Source organism: Procambarus clarkii, chromosome 9, assembly GCF_040958095.1.
Source record: "Procambarus clarkii isolate CNS0578487 chromosome 9, FALCON_Pclarkii_2.0, whole genome shotgun sequence".
Classification (NCBI taxonomy): domain Eukaryota; kingdom Metazoa; phylum Arthropoda; class Malacostraca; order Decapoda; family Cambaridae; genus Procambarus; species Procambarus clarkii.
In genome coordinates this window covers 4,352,235-4,378,166 of record NC_091158.1, presented here as the reverse complement: position 1 = coordinate 4,378,166, position 25,932 = coordinate 4,352,235, and the positions used below count along the sequence as shown (strand labels likewise).

Below are 25,932 nucleotides of genomic sequence, written 5' to 3'. Positions count from 1 at the left end.
CCCAGATGGAGTTTCACCATGGGTTCTGAATGTGCATCTGAGCTCAGCATTCCAATTCACCTGATCTTTCAGGCATCCCTGTGTACAGGAATCGTAGCAGACGTGTGGAAACAGGCTAACATAGTTCCAATCTACAAAAATGGCAGCAGGGAAGACCCCCTCAATTATAGACCTGTATCATTGACAAGTGTAATAGTGAAAGTATTGGAAAAACTAATCAAAACTAAATGGGTAGAACACCTGGAGAGAAATGATATAATATCAGACAGACAGTATGGTTTTCGATCTGGAAGATCCTGTGTATCGAATTTACTCAGTTTCTATGATCGAGCCACAGAGATATTACAGGAAAGAGATGGTTGGGTTGACTGCATCTATCTGGACCTAAAAAAGGCTTTCGACAGAGTTCCACATAAGAGGTTGTTATGGAAACTGGAAAATATTGGAGGGGTGACAGGTAAGCTTCTAACATGGATGATAAATTTTCTGACTGATAGAAAAATGAGGGCAGTAATCAGAGGCAATGTATCGGAATGGAGAAATGTCACAAGTGGAGTACCACAGGGTTCAGTTCTTGCACCAGTTATGTTTATTGTCTACATAAATGATCTACCAGTTGGTATACAGAATTATATGAACATGTTTGCTGATGATGCTAAGATAATAGGAAGGATAAGAAATTTAGATGACTGTCATGCCCTTCAAGAAGACCTGGACAAAATAAGTATATGGAGCACCACTTGGCAAATGGAATTTAATGTTAATAAATGTCATGTTATGGAATGTGGAATAGGAGAACATAGACCCCACACAACCTATATATTATGTGAGAAATCTTTAAAGAATTCTGATAAAGAAAGAGATCTAGGAGTGGTTCTAGATAGAAAACTATCACCTGAGCACATAAAGAATATTGTGCAAGGAGCCTATGCAATGCTTTCTAACTTCAGAATTGCATTTAAATACATGGATGGCGATATACTAAAGAAATTGTTCATGATTTTTGTTAGGCCAAAGCTAGAATATGCAGCTGTTGTGTGGTGCCCATATCTTAAGAAGCACATCAACAAACTGGAAAAGGTGCAAAGACATGCTACTAAGTGGCTCCCAGAACTGAAGGGCAAGAGCTACGAGGAGAGGTTAGAAGCATTAAATATGCCAAAACTAGAAGACAGAAGAAAAAGAGGTGATATGATCACTACGCACAAAATAGTAACAGGAATTGATAAAATCGACAGGGAAGACTTCCTGAGACCTGGAACTTCAAGAACAAGAGGTCATAGATTTAAACTAGCTAAACACAGATGCCGAAGAAATATAAGAAAATTCACTTTCGCAAATAGAGTGGTAGACGGTTGGAACAAGTTAAGTGAGAAGGTGGTGGAGGCCAAGACCGTCAGTAGTTTCAAAGCGTTATATGACAAAGAGTGCTGGGAAGACGGGACACCACGAGCGTAGCTCTCATCCTGTAACTACACTTAGGTAATTACAGTGCAGTAGCGACACCGGAGCCAGAGCACATGATCTTTGCCTATAGCATCAGCTTCAAGAACTGAGGTGTGGGTAGCCAGCGTGGAGGGTCTGGGGTTCCCCCTTCCCCCTCCTGGGGAGTGGGGAGCTGCGCAGACAGCGGCGCGGCGGCGTGTGACGTCACACTAGTTTGCTTGTTTTCTTTTGGGGAGTTTTATCCACTAGTTCGGATTTTGGTAGCAATTTTAACCAGAATAGGGGTTTGTTTTGAGGCGCTTACCTTTCTGGGTGCCTGTTCCGGTCGATGGCAGACATAGAATGCTTCCAACCACACGGGGGCTTCTATAGGCCATTGCTCCGCTTGCCTCTCTGAGGGGGCCCGGTTCTGGCCGTGGTCCCCGGTAGGCCTAAGAACTCCATACACATGACTGAGCCAAAGTCTGACATTAGCATATCAGCCTGGAATAGCTCCGGGAGCCGACGGGGCTCCCCCCAGAAAGGGCTATCGCGAAGATACCATAACAGCCTTCGAAGACAAACCCTGCCCAGTGGGTAAACCAGCATGGCAAAGTTTAGGCTCCCGCACAACTGCTCAAGCTGCTGCTGAGTAACCTGGGTCCTCCTTAAAAAACAACAACTGAAAACGGGACTGCAGGCAAAGCAAAGCAGCAGGAGGGAGAGAGATGGAAGCCCTCCTAGAATCCCATGCGAGGCCCAGCCAAGTCCAAACCTGGGATGATACCAGCTGGGACATTTGCCAATTCACCAGGAACCCAAATCTGAAAAGTTGGGAAAGAACCAGATGCCTGGCTAGCAGACATGCAGACTGGTTGGGAGCACTTACAAATCAGTTATCGAGGTAGGCCAGAACCCGAAGACCTAGCAGATGCAGATGGGTCACCACGACCCGTGTTAACCACATGAAAAAGCGAGATGCCAGATTCAGACCGAATGGAAGGCAACACAAGCCTATCATCCTACCACAAACCACAGCCAATCTCTGAACCCCGGATGAATAGGAACATGCCAATAAGCGTCCTTGAGGTCCAGAGCAATCATCCAAGAGCTAGGCTCGAGAAGAAGCCGGACCTGGGACAACGTGGTCATCTGAAAGGTGGGGCAAGGAATCAAACGGTTCAGATGGGACGAGTCCAGAATGAACCAAAGATCCGCATAGTCCTGTTTCGGAACTGGAAACAGGCAGGAAACCCACCTGAGGGACAAAATCCCTCAGGTGGGAGAGTTACGAGGAGAGACAAGGGGCATTAAACACACCAAAACTAGAAGATAGAAGAAAAAGAGGTGATATGATCACCACTTACAAAATACAAACAGGAATCAACCACATTGGCAAAGAGGAATTCCTGAAACCAGCAACTTCAAGAATAAGAGGACATAGATTCAAGCTAAGGAAACAAAGGTGCCCCAAAAAATTAGAAAGTTTTCTTTTGCAAACAGTAGTAGATGGTTGGAATAAATTAAGTGAGAAGATGGTGGAGGCCAAAACCATCAGTAGTTTTAAAGCGCTACGCAACAAAGAGTACTGGGAAGACAGGACACCATGAGCGTAGCTCTCATCCTGCAACAACACTTATGTAATTACACACTTGTAATTACAAATAAATTGTAGTACAGGATGATGATAGTGAGTGGTGTCCCAGAGAACATAAAGGTATAGTGCTTTTGAAAAATAGGTGAGATAACAGGAATGTGCCAAGGGAAGTGAAATAGTGGATGAGAAAAAGTTACCCCTAGTGTTTACAGTGCAGAGAACAACATTCAAGATGGCCGCCTGCAAGAGGAAATACAAAACAGAGCTTGATTTTGCTGGATTCAGTGAAGAAAGCATTGAGATAACCAGTCTATACAACAAGGTGGTAAAATTAGATACTATTGTGACCTCTCATGTAGAAATAATTAGTAAATTGAAAGAAAGTAATGACCATTTAAATAGCAAAGTTGTATGTCTTGAGGGTGTAGTGAAAGACTTGCGCAAGGATAAGATTCAATTGGAAACTAATTGCTAAGCCATGGAAGAAGAAAATAGACTCTTAAAAATAGCTTTGAAAGAAGTTAAAGTAAATTAAAACATAAATAACTACAATAGGTTAGGTAAGGAATTTCAACAGGAGAAACAGCTTTTGTCAGCACAGATGGAGGAAGTTACACAGGGAATAGAACAGTGCAAGAAAGATATGCAACTCACTTATGCACAAGTGGCCAAGGAGAAGGAAAAAATAGAAGAAGCAGTAAAGGAAGTCAAACACTGCAGCAACCAAGATAAAACAAGCATTAGGCTAGAAGTGAGGAAAGAATTGGCATCTAACCCGAAGTTGGTGCAAAACACAGTTGATCGGAGTAAGTCCCTGATCATTTTTGGCTGCAAGGAAAAGGAGATAACATCTAGGTCAGAAAGAGCTGTAGAAGAAGAAAAAGTAGTAGATAAAATTGTTGGCCTCGTGGAAGGTCTTACAACCATAGAGAATGTCTGCGACTACAGGAGAATAGGCAGATATGTAAAAGGGAAAGATCGACCTTTGAGGATCACCCTAAATGGTACCAAACAAATGGAAGAATTATTAAGGAATGCTAGAAAATTACAAAGTGATGAGGATGGGAAAGTGTGGTCGTTAAGACGAGATCTTTCAAAAGAAGATAGAGAGAAGCTGAAACTGAACCTCGCCGAGGCAAAACGTTTAAATGAGAGCAGGAATGAAGAAGAAATCAATTCTTTTTTCTAAAAAGTGATAGGGGTAGGCAGGCCAGTAAAGTGGTACATAAAGGCAAACCAACAAAATCATTAGAGAAAAGGGGAGTGAAAAATAAGAAGAGGGGGAACAAGTTCCTGAAGATTGCATACATCAACACAGATGGAGTAAGATCAAACATACTGGAGTTAAGTGATATAATACAGCTGCAGACACCAGACATTGTTGCACTCACGGAGACTAAACTTGAAGATGCTATTTTAAATGAGGTCATATTCCCAAGGGGCTACTCAATTTGGAGACGGGAGAGAAAAATCAGGAAAGGCGGTGGCGTTGCTGTGCTGGTGAAAGAACACCTAAAGGTGAACGAAATAGTGACTGCCAATCCACAAGAAGTTGACATAATAGCACTAGAGATCTGCCATGAGGATGATAAACTAATGATCATAAATGCATATAGTCCACCGTTAAGCAGCACATGGTCAAAGGAGGAGCTAGATAGTAAATGAGAAGGTCTTATAACAATAATGAGAGAGATCATAGCGAGAGCAGATAACGATAGTTCACGACTGTTGATAGTCGGCGACTTCAACTTGAAATCCATAGACTGGGAAGCATGTGAAGCTAAAACAGAAGATTTCTGGACCTGTAAATTTGTAGACCTCATCCTGGAAACATTCTTGTATCAACATGTTAAACAAGCTACGAGGATGAGGGAAGGGGACGTCCCCTCCATGCTAGATTTGATATTTACCAGGAAGGAGGAAGAAATATTTGACATTCAGTACCTTCCTCCCTTGGGTAAAAGGGACCATGTCTTTTTGGGAATAAAGTATGCAATGCGTTATAATCTGGAAGAAAATATGACGGTCGATGCAAATGAAAAACCTGACTTTAGGAGAGGACATTATGGCAACCTTAGAAATTTTTTTAGTGAGTATACTATACCAATCGACTATCCCGAGGTCGATTGGATAAAAAATTAATTTTATACAAATATTTTTTGTAGTGGACGCAAGTCCGGTCCAAAGTTAGGACTCAGGAGAAAAATAATGGACGCGAGTCCGGTCCAAAGTTACCGATAGTGTTAATAAAAATGGAAGACAAAGTTAGAATACATAAATATTCATGGGAAAATACAGTGTGCAGGTAAATCCAGAAACTTCTGTATTATAATTATGCATCACTCTCATTTCTATAAATGATCACAGTTTTTAGAAAAATCACAAATATCATCAATGTATATTTACTAAAATAACATACCTGGGACTACTTTTGATGGACTGTCTAATGGTGTATATGGTTTTGTGATAAACTGCCGAGCATGGTAGGTACCATGTTTTGTTACCGAGGCTTGAGAAGCATGTCTATGAGCAACATGTCTACAATGGGCAGGAATCCAAGGTTGGGATAGTGCTTCAGATAATTTCTTTTTAGCCTCTCGATGAATAAGTGCAGCATTATCTGCAAACATATACAGCAAGAATATAATAAAACAATGTAAATGTTCACAAAGTTAACATCTTAAGAGTAATAAAAATAACTAAAATTATGCCACAAACATTTTATTTTCTTCACAGTAATCTCCTGTAAATGATTGTTAGAGTTGAATGTAATGAAATGCCTCTTTCTTATGACTTCCTCAGCATCACTCCAAGATATAACCTGGCTAGCTGGCATACTGAAGAACTGCACCAGGCTCTTTCAGTTCATGAGATTTACTGAAAACCAGGACCAGAATCTTGATTCATCAATAGAGGTAGGGGAGTATGGGAATCTAGGATTACCATAGTACCCAAGAGAAAACTGCCAGAAAAATATAGTGCACCAAATCAGACACTTCCATGGAAAAGATTGGTAATGCTCTTCTGGCTCTGTAAACCATCATCTGACTTGAGCCACTGCTCCATAATTCATGTACACTTTTCATACTGATAGGTCATATACCACTTTCTTAGATCTTAAATCAGCCTTTGACATTGCTAACCGACATTAATTTATTAAAATAGATATAAACTAACTAAACAAAGATGCTGAAGAAATATAAGAAAATTCACTTTCGCAAACAGAATGGTGGACGGTTGAAACAAGTTAAGTGAGAAGGTGGTGGAGGCCAAAACCGTCAGTAGTTTCAACGCGTTATATGACAAAGAGAGCTGGGTAGAAGGGACACTATGAGCATGGCTCTTATCCTGTAACTACACTTATATAATTACACCACTAGGTAGCAGCAGCATCGGATACCTGAAGTCTCAGCATACCACCCCACTCATTCTTGCACTGCAAAAATGTACAACTAGTACCCCTAAATAACACAAGAGAAGGGGATGGGGGACAACTGAGGTACCAACCAAACAAAGGTGCTTCATTACTGTAGGTTCCCTTCCCTAGGTGCCCAATAGGTACTACCCTTGGAGCTTGGAGCCTCCTTCTGCAAGTCTCCTTGGGATCTACCTCCGCTGTCTTTTACTGCTCGGTACTTGGCCACCCTTGGGGTCAGCTGGGGGTTTGTTACCCTAGTTTCTGGGTAGGAGGTAGTTTTTGTCACTGGTAGGGACATGGGGTACTACTTAGTCAGTTATCACTTATTATAGTGACCGGCTCTGTTCCGCCTGGGTACGTTGTCCTCTTGCGGTGTTTTTCTTTTGTTTTTGTTTGTTCCTGCCTGGTGGGGGGTCTGCTTTGTACTCTCGCTCTCTGTTGTTTGGGTTGGTGTGGGTTTTCTTCTGTGTGTTGGTGGTATTCCCCAGCTAGGCCCCCGTGAGTGGACACGTCCCAGGGGTTCAGCTTTTAGAAGTTTGTTTGGTAGTTTTGGGTGCCGGTTAGCAGTACCCTGCCTGGGCTTCCCTTAGCATGTTAAGAAGGCTAAGTGCCCTGAGAAACCCCACAGGGGCTCCGTGGTCCAATGGATGTGATCCTTGAGTCCCCTCTCGCTTCTTGCGAGTTTGAAGGTTGCTCTGTCCCACTGTCTCAGGGCGACACTCACCAGTTGTGCCTCCGCCATGCTGCCTGTTGGGTCGGTGATTCTTTTGACCCACAGTCGTACGACGTTTGTTGTCTGTACGTGCTCTAGTTCACCCAAGTTACTGAACATGATATGAGGGTGCAGGCAGCTGCTGCATTGCATGTTAGGTTTAGGTTGCTGCAACGTGCTAGGCTGGCTGCAGCCCCGGATACCCCGAGACTACCTCGTTTTGGTTATAGGGACCCAGAGTTGAGGGTGGGAGTCACTTCGGCTCTGGTTCCGTCCACCCCTCCTAGTCATTCCCCCTTCTATTGTGCATCCAGTTCCTCCCACCTTGCTTCCGGCTCCGAAGCGTCTGAGGGTTTCGGAGTCGGGGCAGGATCTAGTTGGTATTGAGACTCGGGCGGTTTCGGGGGAGTTCCCTTCTGGGGTTGCAGTGGAGGCATTTGAGCCTGGTCCTCCAGCTGGAGCTTCTGGGTCTGACCAGTGGGCCCCCCTTCGTTCCTGCTTTTTCGGCGGCTCCCACCTTTTCTTTAGAGGCTCCAAATCCCCAGACGGAAGGGGGTTTGGAGGCCGGCTCGGCCGTGAGTCCTCAGGGTGAGGTTCCCAGGGTAGGAGATTGGTTGACGTGTGGGCCTTGGGCCCCGTTGGACCCCGCCTGGGTTTTTGTACCCTCAGAGCCAAGCTTGATGTTACAAGAAGTGGGGTTCTCTTTCGCTCCCTCATCATATAAGTTGGATTTGGCATCTATCCCTCCCCGGGTTTGGTTCTGTGATCCCTTGGGTTCTTCAGTCCCGTCCTTCCAGAGGTTTTCGGCTTCCCGCATCCCGTCACAGGTGGTGCGGGAAGCCCTTGTGGCTTACCTCCTGTGTGACCCAGATTATGCTTTCATGATGGATCTGCCTTCCTTCATGTACGGTTCTTCGTTTTCGTACTGGGTTTGTTATGAAGTTCCTGAGTCGTCCTGGTTAGCAGACCAGGTCTGGGCCCAGTCTGGGTCCGGAGGAGCCCTCCGAACCCAACTGCCCGCTCTTCTCTTTGGAGACTTGGCACACGTTCTGTTGGTCCCGTGCGCTTAATTGGAGGGTGGCTCAGACAGCCTTGCAGGTTTTCCTGGGGGGCAACTTGGAGCACCTTAATGTTTGTTTGTTTGCTCCTGCCCTTCTGCGGAATGTTGGTGTGATCCAGCTTCATGTGCAGGTTCCCTCTCTCCCTCCCTTCCTGGCTGCCTTGGTCAAAGATTATTTGCATACACGTGACCTGCTGGCTTTGGTCCTGCGTTTCTTCTCCCTCCTCGAGCTGTCCTCAGATTGGCTTGAGTTGGATGTGAAGGCGCTTGGGGCTGCCTCTGGGTCTGGTGCGCTGCCCTTGGTGGTGCGGGCTTTGTCTACATTGTTGAGGCTGTTCGTGCCGCTTCTGCGGGATGTGGTTTTGCATTTTTTTCCTTCTCGACTCACATGTTGGCAGGCGGTGCTTACTTCTTTAGAATTTGCTTGAGCCCTGGCTCTTCGATTGTCTTTGCCTTTTTTGTCCTCTGCTGTTCGCAGAGTCTGCTGTGGTGCAGTATCTCCAGGCGGCTTCGGTTAGTTGCTGTCCTATGTCCGGCTATGTTAGTTCTCCGGGGGGGGGCTCGTGGGGGGGGGCTGTCCCGGAAGGGTTGTACCAGGGTTTGGGGTACTTCCCGTCGTGGTAGGCCAGTGGTACCAGATTTGGGGCAGGCGCTGCCTCCGGTTCCATCTTTTTCTGGTCAGCGCAGGGATCGCCCTGTGCGCCGCTTAGGTTCTCGTAAAGTGCAGTGGCCCTTTTGCGATTCGTCCCATTAACGGGGTGAAGGCTGGGGGGAGGCTCGCTCTGTTCACTCACGCCTGGCCCTACGATTTTCTAAGGTTGTTTTCCTGTTGGCATTAGCCTCTGGGGGCCAGGTCGGGAAGCTTCATGCTCTCCTCCGGCGCAGAGGTTTATGCTCCTTCGGTCCTGATGGTAGGTTTGTTCGGTTGCAGCCGACTCCTTCTTTTCTGGCTAAGAATAAGACTGCTGCTTTCCGGAGAGGCCCTTGGGTTGTCGATGCTTGATTGGTCAGGCCAAGGGTGCATCATGTGCTGTGTCCGGTTGCAGCTCTCTGCCGTTATTTGTGCGCCACAGCTTCGGTGGCCGGTGGTCACTTTGGGTTGACCCTGTTTCCCTCCTTTCCTGTTCCCGGGCTCTGGTCTCTCAGGTTGTCTGCAGTGTTATTAAGTCTAGCCAGCCTGCGGTCTATCCCTGTGCCCACGACGTTTGAAAGTTTGCTGCCTTGGCTGCCGTTTTTGGCAACATGTCTTGGGTTGACATTCGGGCGTGGGGTTTTTGGAGGTTGAAAAGGGTCCTGGCCGCTCATTACCTGGTCAGTGTCCCTCGGCCTGGTAGGGCCTGTGTTGCATTTGGTTGGCGGTTGCAACCAGTTGTTTCGACTTCATGTTGAGGTGCGAGGAACTACCGCCTCCCGGGATAAGTCCCTGTGTTTTCTTGTCTTTGGGGAATTAGCTCCAGGGAGCTGACAAGGCTTCCCCTAGAAAACCAGCATTGAGTGTAATGAAACCCCATTTTCTGAGTGAGACCCGGAGGCTCCCGCATCATCCCTTCCTCCCTCCGGTCAGTGGTGTTTTCGCGTGTTTTGACATTCAGCCTAAGAATTGCCAATTGGATCACCGGCCTCGGGGGTCTGGGGCTCCCCCTTTCCCTTCCTGGGGAGCGGTGGTTTTGGGAAGTTCTGTCCACTCGTTTGGCTTTGGTAGCAATAGTTTCACAAGAATAGGGGGTTTGTTTTGGGACGCCTACCTTTCTGGGTGTTTGACCCAGTCGATGGCAGACATAGAATGCTCTCAACCACAGGGGTTTCTATAGGTCATTGCTCCTCGTGCCCCTCTAAGAGGGGAGGGGGCTGGTTCTGGCTCGTGGCCCCTGGTAGGCAAGAACTTCATGCACATTGACTGATGTCACAAAATTATACGTATCCATTCAGCCCGGATAGCTCCGGGGAGCCTCCGAGTCTCACCCATAAAAGGGCGTTTCATTACAATCAATGCTGGTTTTATGTTCAAAAACAAAAAAGCACAAAAACAGTGAAATTCTTTACAAGCGTGATCGTCACTAAGCGGGTGGCTCTGGTAAACTGAGGCGGGGTCGCCTGTGCCACCAGGAACCATGCACTCGGTCAACCCATACGTATATGAAGTAGCTAGTAGCTAGTCAATGCAAAGGTTGTAAGTTGAGTCACATTTTTCGATGAAATTGGGGTCGTAACTCAAAAAAATTGTGAGTAGGAGCAGCCGTAAGTCAAGGTGCCACTGCATTATCAGAAATGGCCAACAAGGCAGCATTCTTGCAAATATCATAAGCATGAGGATAGGTAGGCTGGCTAGCTTCAATGGCACTGCAGACAACCTGAGAAACAAGAGTTCTGGAACAAGAAACCAGAGAAACTGGATCAACCCGCAACGAATCCACCAAAATGGAACCCGAGGCTCGAAGGTAGCGGCATAAAGACACCACCGGACAAAGCGTATGATGCACCCTCTGGCTGAACCAATCCAGCTTCCACAACCAAAGGAGCCCTCCGGAAGTCTGCCATCTTATTCTTTGCCAGAAAAGAAGGAGCAGGCTGCCATCAAACAAAATAACCTCTAGGACCAAAAGAACAAAATCCCTGGCACCAGAGGAGAGCATGAGGCTCCCCCACCCGACAGCCAGAAGCTAAGGAAATAAAAAACAAGGCCTTCCAAAAACAATCCCAGATCGAAGGGAGAACCTTAGTACTGAGGGTTTTCACACCCGGGAATGTTGCCCACGATTTTTTTTTTAAATGGAGTCTGTTTTACAAGAGCCCTGATGAAGCTGATGTGAACCCCATGCAGCCACAGGAGTTCTAAATCATACGCTATACCTATAAGATCCCTGAGGCGTGTTGCGCACCACCCGTCGAGCGCCTCCAGGTACGTTGTGCAGTGCAGTGGTTAAGCAGTTTGCTCCGATACTCTGGGAGATGGTTTCTTTGTTTTTAAGCTCATGTTGGCAAGCTGTACTGGCTCATGCTTTGGATTCAGCATGGGCCCTGGCTCTTCTTTCAGCTTCCTCTTTTTGTCCTCTGTTTTTTCCTGAGGTTGCTCAGTTTTGGTCAGCGGCTCTTGTAAGTTGTTGCCTGGTCTCCGACTTGTTCTGTTTTCTGGGGAGGCCAGTTTCATCAGTCCTCTAAGCGGGGTTGAGCCAGGGTTTCGCCTGTTGTTGGTCGAGGTGGGTGCTTTGTGGTGCCGGCAGCTGAAGCTGGTGTGCCCCCCCCCCCTCCCAGATTCTTCAACTGGGAGGTGCCATGCTTGCTCTGTTTGGAAAGCTGGTTCTTGGGGTTTCCATGGGCCATTTTGCGGGTTACACCTTTGACAGGGCATGGGGGAAAAGGCTGGCTCTCTTTGCCCATGCTTTGGTCCCAAGATTTGTGAGCATTTCGGGTCACGTCATGAGGCCTGTGGTGGAGTTGGGCAGTCTTTACTCCTTTGGGGGGTTCGGGGCTGATGGGAAAGACCTCTTCTCCTTCCCTCTGTCGAGTCAAAATTGAGTGGGTGCGTCTGGGCTTGGTCAAAACGACCTCGTCTCTCTGGTGGGTGTCCCGCCTTTCTCCATTAAGGGATTGTGCAAATCTCCAGTACATTCTGAATCTGTCCTGTCTGAACTGGTTGATTTCCTGCCCATCATTTCGGAAGAGTACTTTGTCGCAGGTCTGTTTCGTACTTGAGCCAGGTGCCTGGATGACCTCTCTGAACCTCAAGGACACCTATTTGCATGTTCCTATTCATTCGGTGTTTAGGGATTAGTTAGGTTTTGTCATGGGATGACAGACTTACTGCTTTTGGACTTTTCCTGAATCCTCGGGCTAAATCTGGTATCACGCATATTTACGTGCTTGATTCGGGTCGTGGTGGCCTATCTTCATTTGTTAGGACTAAGTTTTGACCTACCTTGACGACTGGTTTGGGCTCCCAGCCGGCCTGCTAGTCTGCTAGCCGGGAATCTGGATCTTCCCCAGCTTACTAGGTTTGAGTTCCTGGTGAACTGGAGGAAGTCCTTGTTGGTTCCACTATAGGTTTGGACCTGGTTGGACCTGATTTGGGATTCTTGGTTAGCTTCGCTTCTCCTGCCGCCTGTAACCTTGCTTCAGCCACAGTCCCGCTGTCTATTGCTGGTGAGGGGGAACCCGGGATACTGTTGAGGGGAACCCCGGATGCTCAGTAGATGCTCGAGCAGCTGTGTGGGAGTCTGAACTTTCTCCTTCTGGGCAGGGTTTGGTTCCGGATGCTGTTCTGGTATCTTCGGGGCAGCCCCTCTCTCCACTCACACGATCGCTTGGTTCGGGTCCTAGTGTTTCTTCGCGGGTTACTGCATCACTGGCTGCCTCTTAGGTTTTTTGAGATTCGGTGGCACCTTCCTCCTATTTCAATCAATGTGTTCATGGACACCTTGGCTGTAGGCTGGGGCTTTGTGACCAGTGCTCACCAGTCCGGCCCGTGTCGTTGGCATTCTCTTCATCGAGCTCACAGCACAGTGCGGGAGTTTGCGACTGTGTGGCAGGTGCTGTGGAGAGTTGGGATTCCTCAGGGCTCTGTGATCTGGCTCCATTCGAACTATTTCCCTGTGGTTCATTGTCTCAACTGGGTTGGGGGTCTCTCTTCGTTCTGTGGCTCCGTGGGGCTGGTCGCTTCGGTTAGCTCTTGTGCCGAGTCCTAGGGGTTTACATCTCTGTGCCTTTCATGTTCAGGGAGTGTCCAACATTTTGGCCGATGGTCTGTCTCTCTTCCTTCCTATTTCCAAGGAATGGACCATCGATGCCGATTCCTTTCTCTGGCTTTGCCAAACTTTCGAAACTTTCGGGCACCTGGACGTTGACTTCTTTGCGACAGCATGGTCTTGGTGTCTGCCTCTTCACATGGTGCCATTCCCCGACTGCGAGGACTTCACGGTAGATGCCTTTCAGCTGGATGCCATTCCGCTGGATTTTTCGAGGTGGTGATACATTTACCTCTTTAGCCTGGTCTGGTTGTTGCTCCGGGTGCTGGCATGGCTGGAGTCATACAAGGGGAGATTGATTCTTCTGGCTCCTTGGTGGCTGGCCTAGCTTTGGTTTCAGGCACTGCTTGCTCAGTGTCTGAACCCGGGCTTCTTTTCGCAGCTCTGCCTCTTTCAGAGGGTCAGGTGGATGATGTACCTTGCTGGTTCAACCTTCTCTTCCGCTTTTCATGTCTGGACTTTTTGAAGCGCCTTTATTGCCTTTTGTATGGTGATCAGGTGGCTGGTTTGATGGTGTTTCACCTGCGGTCTTCTTCTCAGCAACAGAATGAGGTTTCTTGGCGGTCTTTTCATAATTTTCTCTCCCTTCTGTTTCAGCCCATGATGTTGTTCTGTCTTTGCTTTCTTGGCTTTTCCTCAATAGGCATCTACTGCCTAATACTGTCTCTTCTTATCGTGCCATTGGCGAGCCGCTTCTGCTTGCGTTCAAGGTAAATGTTACTTCGGACCCGTTTTGCAAACTTTCTCGTGCTTTGTTTCACCTCTGGCCTGCCTGGTCTTTGGACTTGGTTCTTATTTTTTTTTTCTTCCCTTTGGTTTACTGTGGCCCCTTCGGTCTGGGATTGTTTTTGGAAGGCCTTGTATTTTATTTCCTTAGCTTCTGGCTGTCGGGTGGGGGAGCCTCATGCTCTCCTCTGGTGCCAGGGATTTTGTTCTTTTGGTCCTAGAGGTTATTTTGTTTGATGGCAGCCTGCTCCTTCTTTTCTGGCAAAGAATGAGATGGCAGACTTCCGGAGGGCTCCTTTGGTTGTGGAAGCTGGATTGGTTCAGCCAGAGGGTGCATCATACGCTTTGTCCGGTGGTGTCTTTATGCCGCTACTTTCGAGCCTCGGGTTCCATTTTGGTGGATTCGTTGCGGGTTGATCCAGTTTCTCTGGTTCCGTGTTCCAGAACTCTTTGTTTCTCAGGTTGTCTGCAGTGCCATTGAAGCTAGCCAGCCTACCTATCCTCATGCTTATGATATTTGCAAGAATGCTGCCTTGTTGGCCATTTCTGATAATGCAGTAGCACCTTGACTTACGGCTGCTCCTACTTACAAATTTTTTGAGTTACGACCCCAATTTCATCGAAAAATGTGACTCAACTTACAACCTTTGCATTGACTAGCTACTAGCTACTTCATATACGTATGGGTTGACCGAGTGCATGGTTCCTGGTGGCACAGGTGACCCCGCCTCAGTTTACCAGAGCCACCCGCTTAGTGACGATCACGCTTGTAAAGAATTTTATTGTTTTTGTGCTTTTTTGTTTTTGAACATAAAACCAGCATTGATTGTAATGAAACCCCTTTTTTGGGTGAGACTCGGAGGCTCCCTGGAGCTATCCGGGCTGAATGGATACGTATAATTTTGTGACATCAGTCAATATGCATGAAGTTCTTGCCTACCAGGGACCACGAGCCAGAACCAGCCCCCCCCTCAGAGGGGCACGAGGAGCAATGACCTATAGAAACCCCTGTGGTTGAGAGCATTCTATGTCTGCCATCGACTGGGTCAAACACCCAGAAAGGTAGGCATCCCAAAACAAACCCCCTATTCTGGTGAAACTATTGCTACCAAAGCCAAACGAGTAGACAGAACTTCCCAAAACCACTGCTCCCCAGGAAGGGAAAGGGGGAGCCCCAGACCCCCCAGGCCGGTCATCCAATTGGCAATTCTTAGGCTGAATGTCAAAACACGCGAAAACACCACTGACCGGAGGGAGGAAGGGATGACGCGGGAGCCTCCGGGTCTCACTCAGAAAATGGGGTTTCATTACACTCAACGCTGGTTTTCTAGGGGAAGCCTTGTCAGCTCCCTGGAGCTAATTCCCCAAAGACAAGAAAACACAGGGACTTATCCCAGGAGGCGGTAGTTCCTCGCACCTCAACATGAAGTCGAGACAACTGGTTGCAACCGCCAACCAAATGCAACACAGGCCCTACCAGGCCGAGGGACACTGACCAGGTAATGAGCGGCCAGGACCCTTTTCAACCTCCAAAAACCCCACGCCCGAATGTCAACCCAAGACATGTTGCCAAAAACGGCAGCCAAGGCAGCAAACTTTCAAACGTCGTGGGCACAGGGATAGACCGCAGGCTGGCTAGACTTAATAACACTGCAGACAACCTGAGAGACCAGAGCTCGGGAACAGGAAAGGAGGGAAACCGGGTCAACCCAAAGTGACCACCGGCCACCGAAGCTGTGGCGCACAAATAACGGCGGAGAGCTGCAACCGGACACAGCACATGATGCACCCTTGGCCTGACCAACCAAGCATCGACAACCCAAGGGCCTCTCTGGAAAGCAGCAGTCTTATTCTTAGCCAGAAAAGAAGGAGTCGGCTGCAACCAAACAAACTTACCATCAGGACCGAAGGAGCATAAACCTCTGCGCCGGAGGAGAGCATGAAGCATCCCGACCGAGCCCCCAGAGGCTAATGCCAACAGGTAAACAGCATTAGAAAATCTTGGGACCAGGCGTGAGTGAACAGAGCGAGCCTCCCCCAGCCTTCACCCCGTTAATGGGACGAACCGCAAAAGGGCCAGTGAACTTTACGAGAACCTAAGCGGCGCACAGGGCGATCCCTGCGCTGACCAGAAAAAGATGGAACCGGAGGCAGCGCCTGCCCCAAATCTGGTACCACTGACCTACCACAACGGGAAGTACCCCAAGCCCTGGTACGACCCTTCCGGGACAGCCCCCCCACGAGCCCCCCCGGAGAACTAACATAGCCGGACATAGGACAGCAACTAACCGAAGCTGCCTGAAGATACTGCACCTCAGCAGACTCTGCAAACAGCAGAGGACAAAAAAGGCAAAGACAATCGAAGAGCCAGGGCTCAAGCAAATTCTAAAGAAGAAGCAAGCACCGCCTGCCAACATGTGAGTCGAGAAGCAAAAAAAAAAAACGCAAAACCACATCCCGCAGAAGCAGCAAGAACAGCTTCAACAATGTAGACGAAGCCCGCACCACCGAGGGCAGCGCACCAGACCCAGAGGCAGCCCCAAGCGCCTTCACATCCAACTCAAGCCAATCTGAGGACAGCTCGAGGAGGGAGAAGAAACGCAGGACCAAAGCCAGCAGGTCACGTGTATGCAAATAATCTTTGACCAAGGCAGCCAGGAAGGGAGGGAGAGAGGGAACCTGCACATGAAGCTGGATCACACCAACATTCCGCAGAAGGGCAGGAGCAAACAAACAAACATTAAGGTGCTCCAAGTTGCCCCCCAGGAAAACCTGCAAGGCTGTCTGAGCCACCCTCCAATTAAGCGCACGGGACCAACAGAACGTGTGCCAAGCCTCCAAAGAGAAGAGCGGGCAGTTGGGTTCGGAGGGCTCCTCCGGACCCAGGCTGGGCCTAGACCTGGTCTGCCAACCAGGACGACTCAGGAACTTCATAACGAACCCAGTACGAACACGAAGAACCGTACATGAAGGAAGGCAGATCCATCATGAAAGCATAATCTGGATCGCACAGGAGGTAAGCCACAAGGGCTTCCCGCAAATGCCTCCACCGCAACCCCAGAAGGGATGAGTCTCAACACCAACTAGATCCTGCCCCGACTCCGAAACCCTCAGACGCTTCGGAGCCGGAAGCAAGGTGGGAGGAAGTGGATGCACAGCAGAAGGGGAAGGACTAGGAAGGGTGGACGGAACCAGAGCCGAAGTGACTCCCACCCCCAACTCCAGGTCCTTTTAACCAAAACGAGGCAGTCTCGGGGTATCCGGGGCTGCAGCCAGCCTAGCGCGTTGCAGCAACCTAAACCTAACATGCAATGCAGCAGCTGCCTGCACCCTCATATCATGTTCAGTAACTTGGGTGAACTAGAGCACGTACAGACAACAAACGTCGTACGACTGTGGGTCAAAAGAATCACCGACCCAACAGGCAGCATGGCGGAGGCACAACTGGTGAGTGTCGCCCTGAGACAATGGGACAGAGCAACCTTCAAACTCGCAAGAAGCGAGAGGGGACTCAAGGATCACATCCATTGGACCACGGAGCCCCTGTGGGGTTTCTCAGGGCACTTAGCCTTCTTAACATGCTAAGGGAAGCCCAGGCAGGGTACTGCTAACCGGCACCCAAAACTACCAAACAAACTTCTAAAAGCTGAACCCCTGGGACGTGTCCACTCACGGGGGCCTAGCTGGGGAATACCACCAACACACAGAAGAAAACCCACACCAACCCAAACAACAGAGAGCGAGAGTACAAAGCAGACCCCCCACCAGGCAGGAACAAACAAAAACAAAAGAAAAACACCGCAAGAGGACAACGTACCCAGGCGGAACAGAGCCGGTCACTATAATAAGTGATAACTAACTAAGCAGTACCCCATGTCCCTACCAGTGACAAAAACTACCTCCTACCCAGAAACTAGGGCAACAAACCCCCAGCTGACCCCAAGGGTGGCCAAGTACCGAGCAGTAAAAGACACAGCAGAGGTAGATCCCAAGGAGACTTGCGGAAGGAGGCTCCAAGGGTAGTACCTACTGGGCACCTAGGGAATGGAACCCTAGGCGCATGCAGCCCAAGTACTGTGGAATAATTCTCCTGGCTCACACACCATCTGTAGAGACAGCCCACACCACAAGGCACAGAACTAAATAAAAAAAAAACAGGAGCAGAGGCACATGACTTCTCCAGTATCGCATCAGCCAAGAACTGCTGGTTGGATCACTGATGCAGGGGGTCTGGAGCTCCCCCTTCCCCTTCCCGGGAATATCTTGAGGTTATCTTGAGATGATTTCGGGGCTTTTTAGTGTCCCCGCGGCCCGGTCCTCGACCAGGAAACCACCCCCCAGGAAGCAGCCCATGACAGCTAACACCCAGGTACCTATTTTACTGATAGGTAACAGGGGCATAGGATGAAAGAAACTCTGCCCATTGTTTCTCGCCAGTGCCCGGGATCGAACCCGGGACCACAGGATCACAAGTCCAGTGTGCTGTCCGCTCGGCCGACCGGCTCTCGGCCGGAAGGTGGGGAATTGCACAGACAGCGGCGCGGCAACGTGACTAGCGTCATGCTAGTTTGCTAATTTTTATTTGGGGAGTTCTGTCCATGTGTTCGGCTTTCAGTAGCAATAGTTTCACCGGAATAGGGAGGGTTTGTTTTGGGATGCCTACCTTTTTGGATGTCAGACCAGGTCGATGGCAGACATAGAATGCTCTCAACCACAGGGGAATTTCTATAGGCCATTGCTCCTTGTGCGTCTCTGAGGGGGCCTGGTTCTGGCTCGTGGTCCCCAGTAGGTAAGAACTCCATGCACATTGACTGATGCAAGAAAGTTATACATATCCATTCAGCCTGGATGGCTCCGGGAAGCGGACAGGGCACCCCCCAGAAAAGTAATTATTATATATCACGCCATGGGTCCCAAGAAAGTTAGTGGTACGGTTTAACCTAAGAAAACACTTGTGAGGATGACCATAGATGGAAAACAAGAGATCACTCCAAAACATGAATATTGTGTGCGGGTTGTTGATCTAGCTAGGCAGTCCAACAAATCTATGTCAACAATATCCACAGTACTTGCTAAGAAAAAACCAGCGTTGAATGTAATGAAACACCATTTTCTGGGTGATACCTAGAGGCTTCCCGGAGCTATCCAGGCTAACAGGTATATTATTAGACTTTGGCATCAGTTAGTATGAACGGAGTTCTAGGCCTACCAGGGACCACGAGACAGAACCTGACCCCCCCCTCAGAGAGGCACGAGGAGCAATGGCCTATAGAAATGCACATGGGATTTGGAGCATTCTATGTTCAGGACCAAAATCATTTACATCCCCTAATTACTCACACCAGAAACAAATACCTATTTGATATTCCAAGAGTACGAATTAATCAAACTAGAAATGCTCTAAAAATCAAGGGACCCAGAATGTGGAATGACCTTCCCAATCATGTCAAAGACTGTACCTCTCCCAACCAGTTTAAGATAAAAACTAAGTCCTGCCTAATTACCTCCATGTAACCTACCCTACCCTACCCCCAAATGTCAACCCATGTATTACTATTTTAAACAATGCTGTTTGTTGACCAAATTGAATATTTGCTATTTTCTGCCATGTTCCCCCCTTTTTTAATTCTTTTATTTTTTTCAACACAATTTATACTTTAACCCTTAAAGTGCACATCACTTCATATGAAGTGTAAATCGTTTTACCAGTCAACTGCGCTTCACTTCATATGAAGTGTATGGGTACCGCGCACGATTTGAATGGCCCGCGGTGTAGCTGGGGGTCCCATACGCTGCCCAGGGGCTCTAGTAAACAGCGGCCATTTTGAAAAAAAATCCAGCTCACGCTCCGATGGCATGGGAGGCCTCAGTTTAGCGAGAGTCACCATGGCGAGCGCACGGTCAAACGCCTCACGGGCACGCACCACTCAGTCCCTCACCCCAGAGCAAATAGCCCACGAATTATTCTCTGAAGGTGAAGAAAGTGTGTTTGACGATTCAGACAACGATGAGGATTATACACAGTTGTCGGGAGACAGTAGCAGCAGCAGTGAAAGTGAGAATGACCGCCATGCCATGGCGAGGCCTATACGCTCTCCCATGCCTCCTCGCCCATTTTCTACCCCAATTCTACCACGACCTCACAGTTCCTGTGGATATTTTCTGTTTGAGGGTGACGAGTCAGAGGGAGGTGACTCCTTTTCTGGGTTTAGTGACTCAGATCAAAGTTTTATTGAGCCTGTGGCTGGTACCAGTGGTGTAACTGGGCGAGAAATTGTCGCGTCAGCAGCATCTCGCCCAGCCAAGCGCCACCGCATGGCACCACATGAGGGACCAAGACCCTCGTGTTCACGTGCACCCACCTCACGTGCACGTAGCCGCCGTGCTTCTCGCAGACGGTATTCAGCTCCTGGTCGCCGGTATGCATCGCTTCCTCGCCGTCTTTCCTCTGCATCTCGCAGGACGCCTGGTGTACTTGAGTGGAGTGATGGTGACGATTTTATTCCTAATATTCCTCACTTTGACGATAAAGATGTAGGGATTACAAACCTTTTCCCTAATCAAGGTGAGGACATGGCTGAGATGGAATATTTTACAGCATTCTATGATGAACCACTCATGGAATACATTGTACACCAAACGAACCTGCATGCTGCTTACCTGATTGAGAGGGAAATCACAGAATTTTCACGACTGCAGCGTTGGAAAAATACCACAGTGGCGGAAATGTATGTGTTTTTGGCACTCTGTTTGTTGATGAAGCACTGTCACAAACATGCAATAAATGACTATTGGAGCAAGGACAAGACAATACCAACACCTTTATTCGGGAAATATATGTCACGAGACAGGTTTCAGATACTCCTCAGGTGTCTACATTTTGGAAGTGTTCAGGACCGAACACCTGATGATAGACTGTGGCGAGTGAGGCACTACATGAACGATGTTATTGGAAAATTCAGAGATTTTTACGTACCAGCACAGAAGCTGGTGGTTGATGAATCTCTCATACTTTTCAAGGGACGTGTTCCATTCAAACAGTACATTCCCTCAAAACGAAACCGATTTGGCCTGAAATTTTTTGTTCTTTGTGATTGTGAGACAGGATACGTGTTACACATGATTCTGTACTCGGCTAGTGATGTAGACATTCCCGGAAACGACGAACATGGATTCTCGGGGAGTGTAGTGAAGACCATCATGGCTCCGTGGATGAACAAGGGACACATTTTATACACAGATAATTACTATACAAGTCCCTTGCTAGCTCGGTTCTTGCTAGAAAATAGAACCGGATTGGTTGGTACAGTAAAGCCACAACGAAGGGAAATGCCTGTGTTTGACAACGACATTGCAGTTGGTGAGTGTCAGAGAAGGAAAAGTGATAACATTCTGTCAGTTCGGTGGAAAGACAAAAGAGAGGTGAACTTGTTGACAACAATTCATGATGGAACAATGGTGAACAGTGGGAAAGTGAGCCATAAAACAAACGCACCACTATATAAGCCAGACTGTGTTTTAGACTATAATATCAACATGCGGTTGATTGATAAATCAGACATGATGATTGGCACTGCAGAGTGTGTGCGGAAGACATGTAGGTGGACGAAAAAAGTGTTCTTCCATCTTGTGGACATGAGCATGCTGAACTGTTTCAACATGTACCTTGTGAGAACTGGACGTAAGCCCACTTTCCGTGACTTTGTATTTGATGCTGCAATACAGTTATTAGGAAAGTTTGCAAAAGATGTCCCAGGTATTCAGCGGCCCATCATAAACCCACTGTTGCAGCATGCTGGTACTCCACGCCTCGCTCACACTGAAGGCTTCCTAGCACACAAACTTAAGTATTTGCCACCTGGTGTGAAGCGTGCAATAGCCCAACGTGATTGCTTGGTGTGTAACGACACGTAGAGACAAGAAACGGAAGCTTGTGCAAACATGGTGTGAAACGTGTGGTATCCCATTATGTGCTGTCGACTGCTTCAATGACTACCACAGTCTAGAAATCTTCTAAGTGTGCTTCAAAGTGTGTATAGCGTGTGCGAGTGTGTAAATATGTAAACATATAAGCAGAACATATAATATAATAGACTGTAATGACATATTATATTGCCGTAATTGAAAACATTTGTGTGCGCCTGTGTATACTCAAATATGCAACAATTATTGATACAAAATATGTTCAAACAGTATTTGAAACACAATTAGTGAAAAAAAATTAGATAAAATGCGCTTAGACATTGTAAATAAATAGCGCGAAAATATATTTGTGGCAACTCTGGCTGTTTGAGGACCGCGCGCAACACCTTCCGGGCGTGTACTGCATGAGCGAACATGCAGATTGTGACGTCATCGCAGAGCTTCTCGGCTCTATTGCAACAAAAGTAAGTACAATAGAATTTTTTTTTTATTTTTCCCGTGATCAGTGAACAGAACTTAACAGATTAGCAAAAAAAAAAATTTTTTTTTTTTTTCAAAATGACATGCGCCTGTGTGGATAGCAGGATATTAGACCCCGAGCATGTTAAGGGTTAATCTCAATTAGTATTAAGTTTTAGTCTAAGTGTTTTTCCTGCCCGAAACGCTTTGCGTAATACAGGCATACCTCAGTTTAAGAGTTTAATTGGTTCCTGGAGACGCCTCGTATTCCGAAGCTAATTTCCCCATAAGAAATAAAGGGAAATGAATTAATCCGTTCCTGACTACCCCAAAAACCCCACATCAAACTAAATTTTTATACCTAATTCATCTAAATAAACCTACAAAACTATGTTCAAGTTATTACTTACCTTGCTGTTGAATGCTGTAGGCGTATGGAAGATGGTGAGGAGGTGGGAGGAAGAGAGGAGTTACTGTTTGGAAGGGGAGTCCCCTTCCATTATCACGTCAGGCAGTGAGGACTTCACTGGTATGCACACTCTGCCACATTTTGCCTGCATACCACTAGGACTTGCTTGTTTTACTAAGAATTTGTCTAATGACACTTGTTTTTCCCTACATTTTAACACTTGTCTGTAGTAAGACATCACATTATCATTTAAAAGGTCAATGCAACGGCCTGCTACAGCTTTATCTGGGTGAGTTTTTTCAACAAAACTTTGCAGTTCTTCCCATACTTCACACATTTTCTTAATCAAGAAGGGACATCCTCTACTCACACCTATTTTCTTAGGTTGAACCTTACCAATGGCTTTCTTGAGACCCATGGCAAGATATATAATGACAACTTTTATACTCAAATGGCCAAAAAACCGATAAAAAACTGTAAATCCTTGTGAAGAATTCAGGTGGGATAGTCACTGGACACGAGACACTGGTAAACTGAGGCGCGATCGCCATGCCATCACGCGCCAGTCGGCCTGTACACGTATCAACAAACTCGCGTTCCGAGGTAACCTTCGCCTTCCAAGACATATTTTCCGAGGAAATCCTGCTCGTCTTCCGAAAAACTCGCATACAGGGACACTCTTAGGGTCGCTTATCGCTTAGGATCCCAGATATTGTCGCATTATCAGAGACGAAACTTGAAGGAAATATAATAAATGAAGTCATATTCCCACGAGGCTATTCAGTTTGGAGACGTGACAGGAAAACTAGGAAGGGAGAAGGAGTGGCTGTACTGGTGAAAAAACACCTGAAGGTAAGAGAGTTAATATTTGAAAACCCTCAAGATATTGACATAATGGCATTGCAGGTCTGGAATCAGGATGATAAGCTGATAATTTTAAATGCCTACAGCCCACCAGCAAGCAACACATGGACAAAGGAAGAACTAGATGACAAACGAGAGGGCCTCATAATGGTCATGAGAGATATTATTGAACAAGCAGATAAAGATAAATCACGACTGTTGATACTGGGGGACTTCAACTTTAAAGCAATAAACTGGGAGGCCTATGAAGCAAGAACGGAGGACTTTTGGACATGCAGATTTGTGAACCTCATTCTGGAGACATTCTTGTATCAACACATAAAGCAGGCCACAAGAATGAGGGAAGGAGATGTACCGTCAGTACTGGATCTAGTATTCACCAGGAAAGAAGAAGAGATATTTGACATCCAGTACCTTCCTCCCTTGGGAAAGAGTGATCACGTCCTGTTAGACATTGATTATGCTTTAAGATATCATCTAGAAGAAAATGGGGACATTGAAACAGTTGATAAACTCGATTTAAGGAGAGGACACTATGGGGAACTTCAAAAAATTTTTAATGAGTGTAATTGGACAGAATTGTTGCTAGGCAGGGAAGTAAATGAAATGTATGCCAAATTTTTAAAAATATACGAGGAAGGCACACAAACATTCATACCAAAACAGAGGTGCAGGGCCAGAAAACAGGATTGGTTCGACAGAAATTGTGAGAGGGCAAGAGACCAAAAGACACAAAAATGGAATCAGTATAGGAAGAGGCCAAACCCTCAAACATACCAGCGATACAAAGATGCGAGAAACAACTATACGGCAGTAAGGAGAGAGGCAGAAAGAAATTTTGAAAAGGGGATAGCGGATAAATGTAAAACAGAACCGGGCCTATTCTACAAATTCATAAACAACAAATTGCAGGTAAAGGATAATATCCAGAGGTTGAAAATGGGAAACAGATTCACGGAAAATGAAAAGGAAATGTGTGAAACATTAAATGAAAAGTTCCAAAGTGTGTTTGTACAAAATGAAATCTTCAGAGAACCAGACACAATAAGAATTCCAGAGCACAACATAGAGCGGATAGAGGTGTCTAGAGATGAAGTGGAAAATATGCTCAAGGAGCTCAGTAAGAACAAAGCAGCTGGCCCAGATGGAGTTTCACCATGGGTTCCGAGAGAATGTGCATCTGAGCTCAGCATTCCAATTCACCTGATCTTTCAGGCATCCCTGTGTACAGGAATCGTAGCAGACGTGTGGAAACAGGCTAACATAGTTCCAATCTACAAAAATGGCAGCAGGGAAGACCCCCTCAATTATAGACCTGTATCATTGACAAGTGTAATAGTGAAAGTATTGGAAAAACTAATCAAAACTAAATGGGTAGAACACCTGGAGAGAAATGATATAATATCAGACAGACAGTATGGTTTTCGATCTGGAAGATCCTGTGTATCGAATTTACTCAGTTTCTATGATCAAGCCACAGAGATATTACAGGAAAGAGATGGTTGGGTTGACTGCATCTATCTGGACCTACCTTGAGGTTACCTTGAGGTGCTTCCGGGGCTTAGCGTCCCCGCGGCCCGGTCGTCGACCAGGCCTCCTGGTTGCCGGACTGATCAACCAGGCTGTTGGACGCGGCTGCTCGCAGCCTGACGTACGAGTCACAGCCTGGTTGATCAGGTATCGATCAGACCTAAAAAAGGCTTTCGACAGAGTTCCACATAAGAGGTTGTTCTGGAAACTGGAAAATATTGGAGGGGTGACAGGTAAGCTTCTAACATGGATGATAAATTTTCTGACTGATAGAAAAATGAGGGCAGTAATCAGAGGCAATGTATCGGAATGGAGAAATGTCACAAGTGGAGTACCACAGGGTTCAGTTCTTGCACCAGTGATGTTTATTGTCTACATAAATGATCTACCAGTTGGTATACAGAATTATATGAACATGTTTGCTGATGATGCTAAGATAATAGGAAGGATAAGAAATTTAGATGACTGTCATGCCCTTCAAGAAGACCTGGACAAAATAAGTATATGGAGCACCACTTGGCAAATGGAATTTAATGTAAATATATGTCATGTTATGGAATGTGGAATAGGAGAACATAGACCCCACACAACCTATATATTATGTGAGAAATCTTTAAAGAATTCTGATAAAGAAAGAGATCTAGGAGTGGTTCTAGATAGAAAACTATCACCTGAGGACCACATAAAGAATATTGTGCAAGGAGCCTATGCAATGCTTTCTAACTTCAGAATTGCATTTAAATACATGGATGGCGATATACTAAAGAAATTGTTCATGACTTTTGTTAGGCCAAAGCTAGAATATGCAGCTGTTGTGTGGTGCCCATATCTTAAGAAGCACATCAACAAACTGGAAAAGGTGCAAAGACAAGCTACTAAGTGGCTCCCAGAACTGAAGGGCAAGAGCTACGAGGAGAGGTTAGAAGCATTAAATATGCCAAAACTAGAAGACAGAAGAAAAAGAGGTGATATGATCACTACGTACAAAATAGTAACAGGAATTGATAAAATCGACAGGGAAGACTTCCTGAGACCTGGAACTTCAAGAACAAGAGGTCATAGATTTA

The 25,932-nt window shown here is 46.8% G+C and overlaps 1 protein-coding gene across 1 annotated transcript in view; it reads right to left on the bottom strand.

The window, feature by feature from the left end:
- Window positions 1-25,932, bottom strand: part of LOC123766262 (coiled-coil domain-containing protein 22 homolog) — a 202,955-nt gene that overhangs the window by 84,925 nt on the left and 92,098 nt on the right. The window contains exon 4 of the mRNA XM_069321082.1: window positions 5,442-5,642. Coding sequence (XP_069177183.1) covers window positions 5,442-5,642 — 201 coding nt within the window. The remainder of the gene's footprint in view (window positions 1-5,441; window positions 5,643-25,932) is intronic.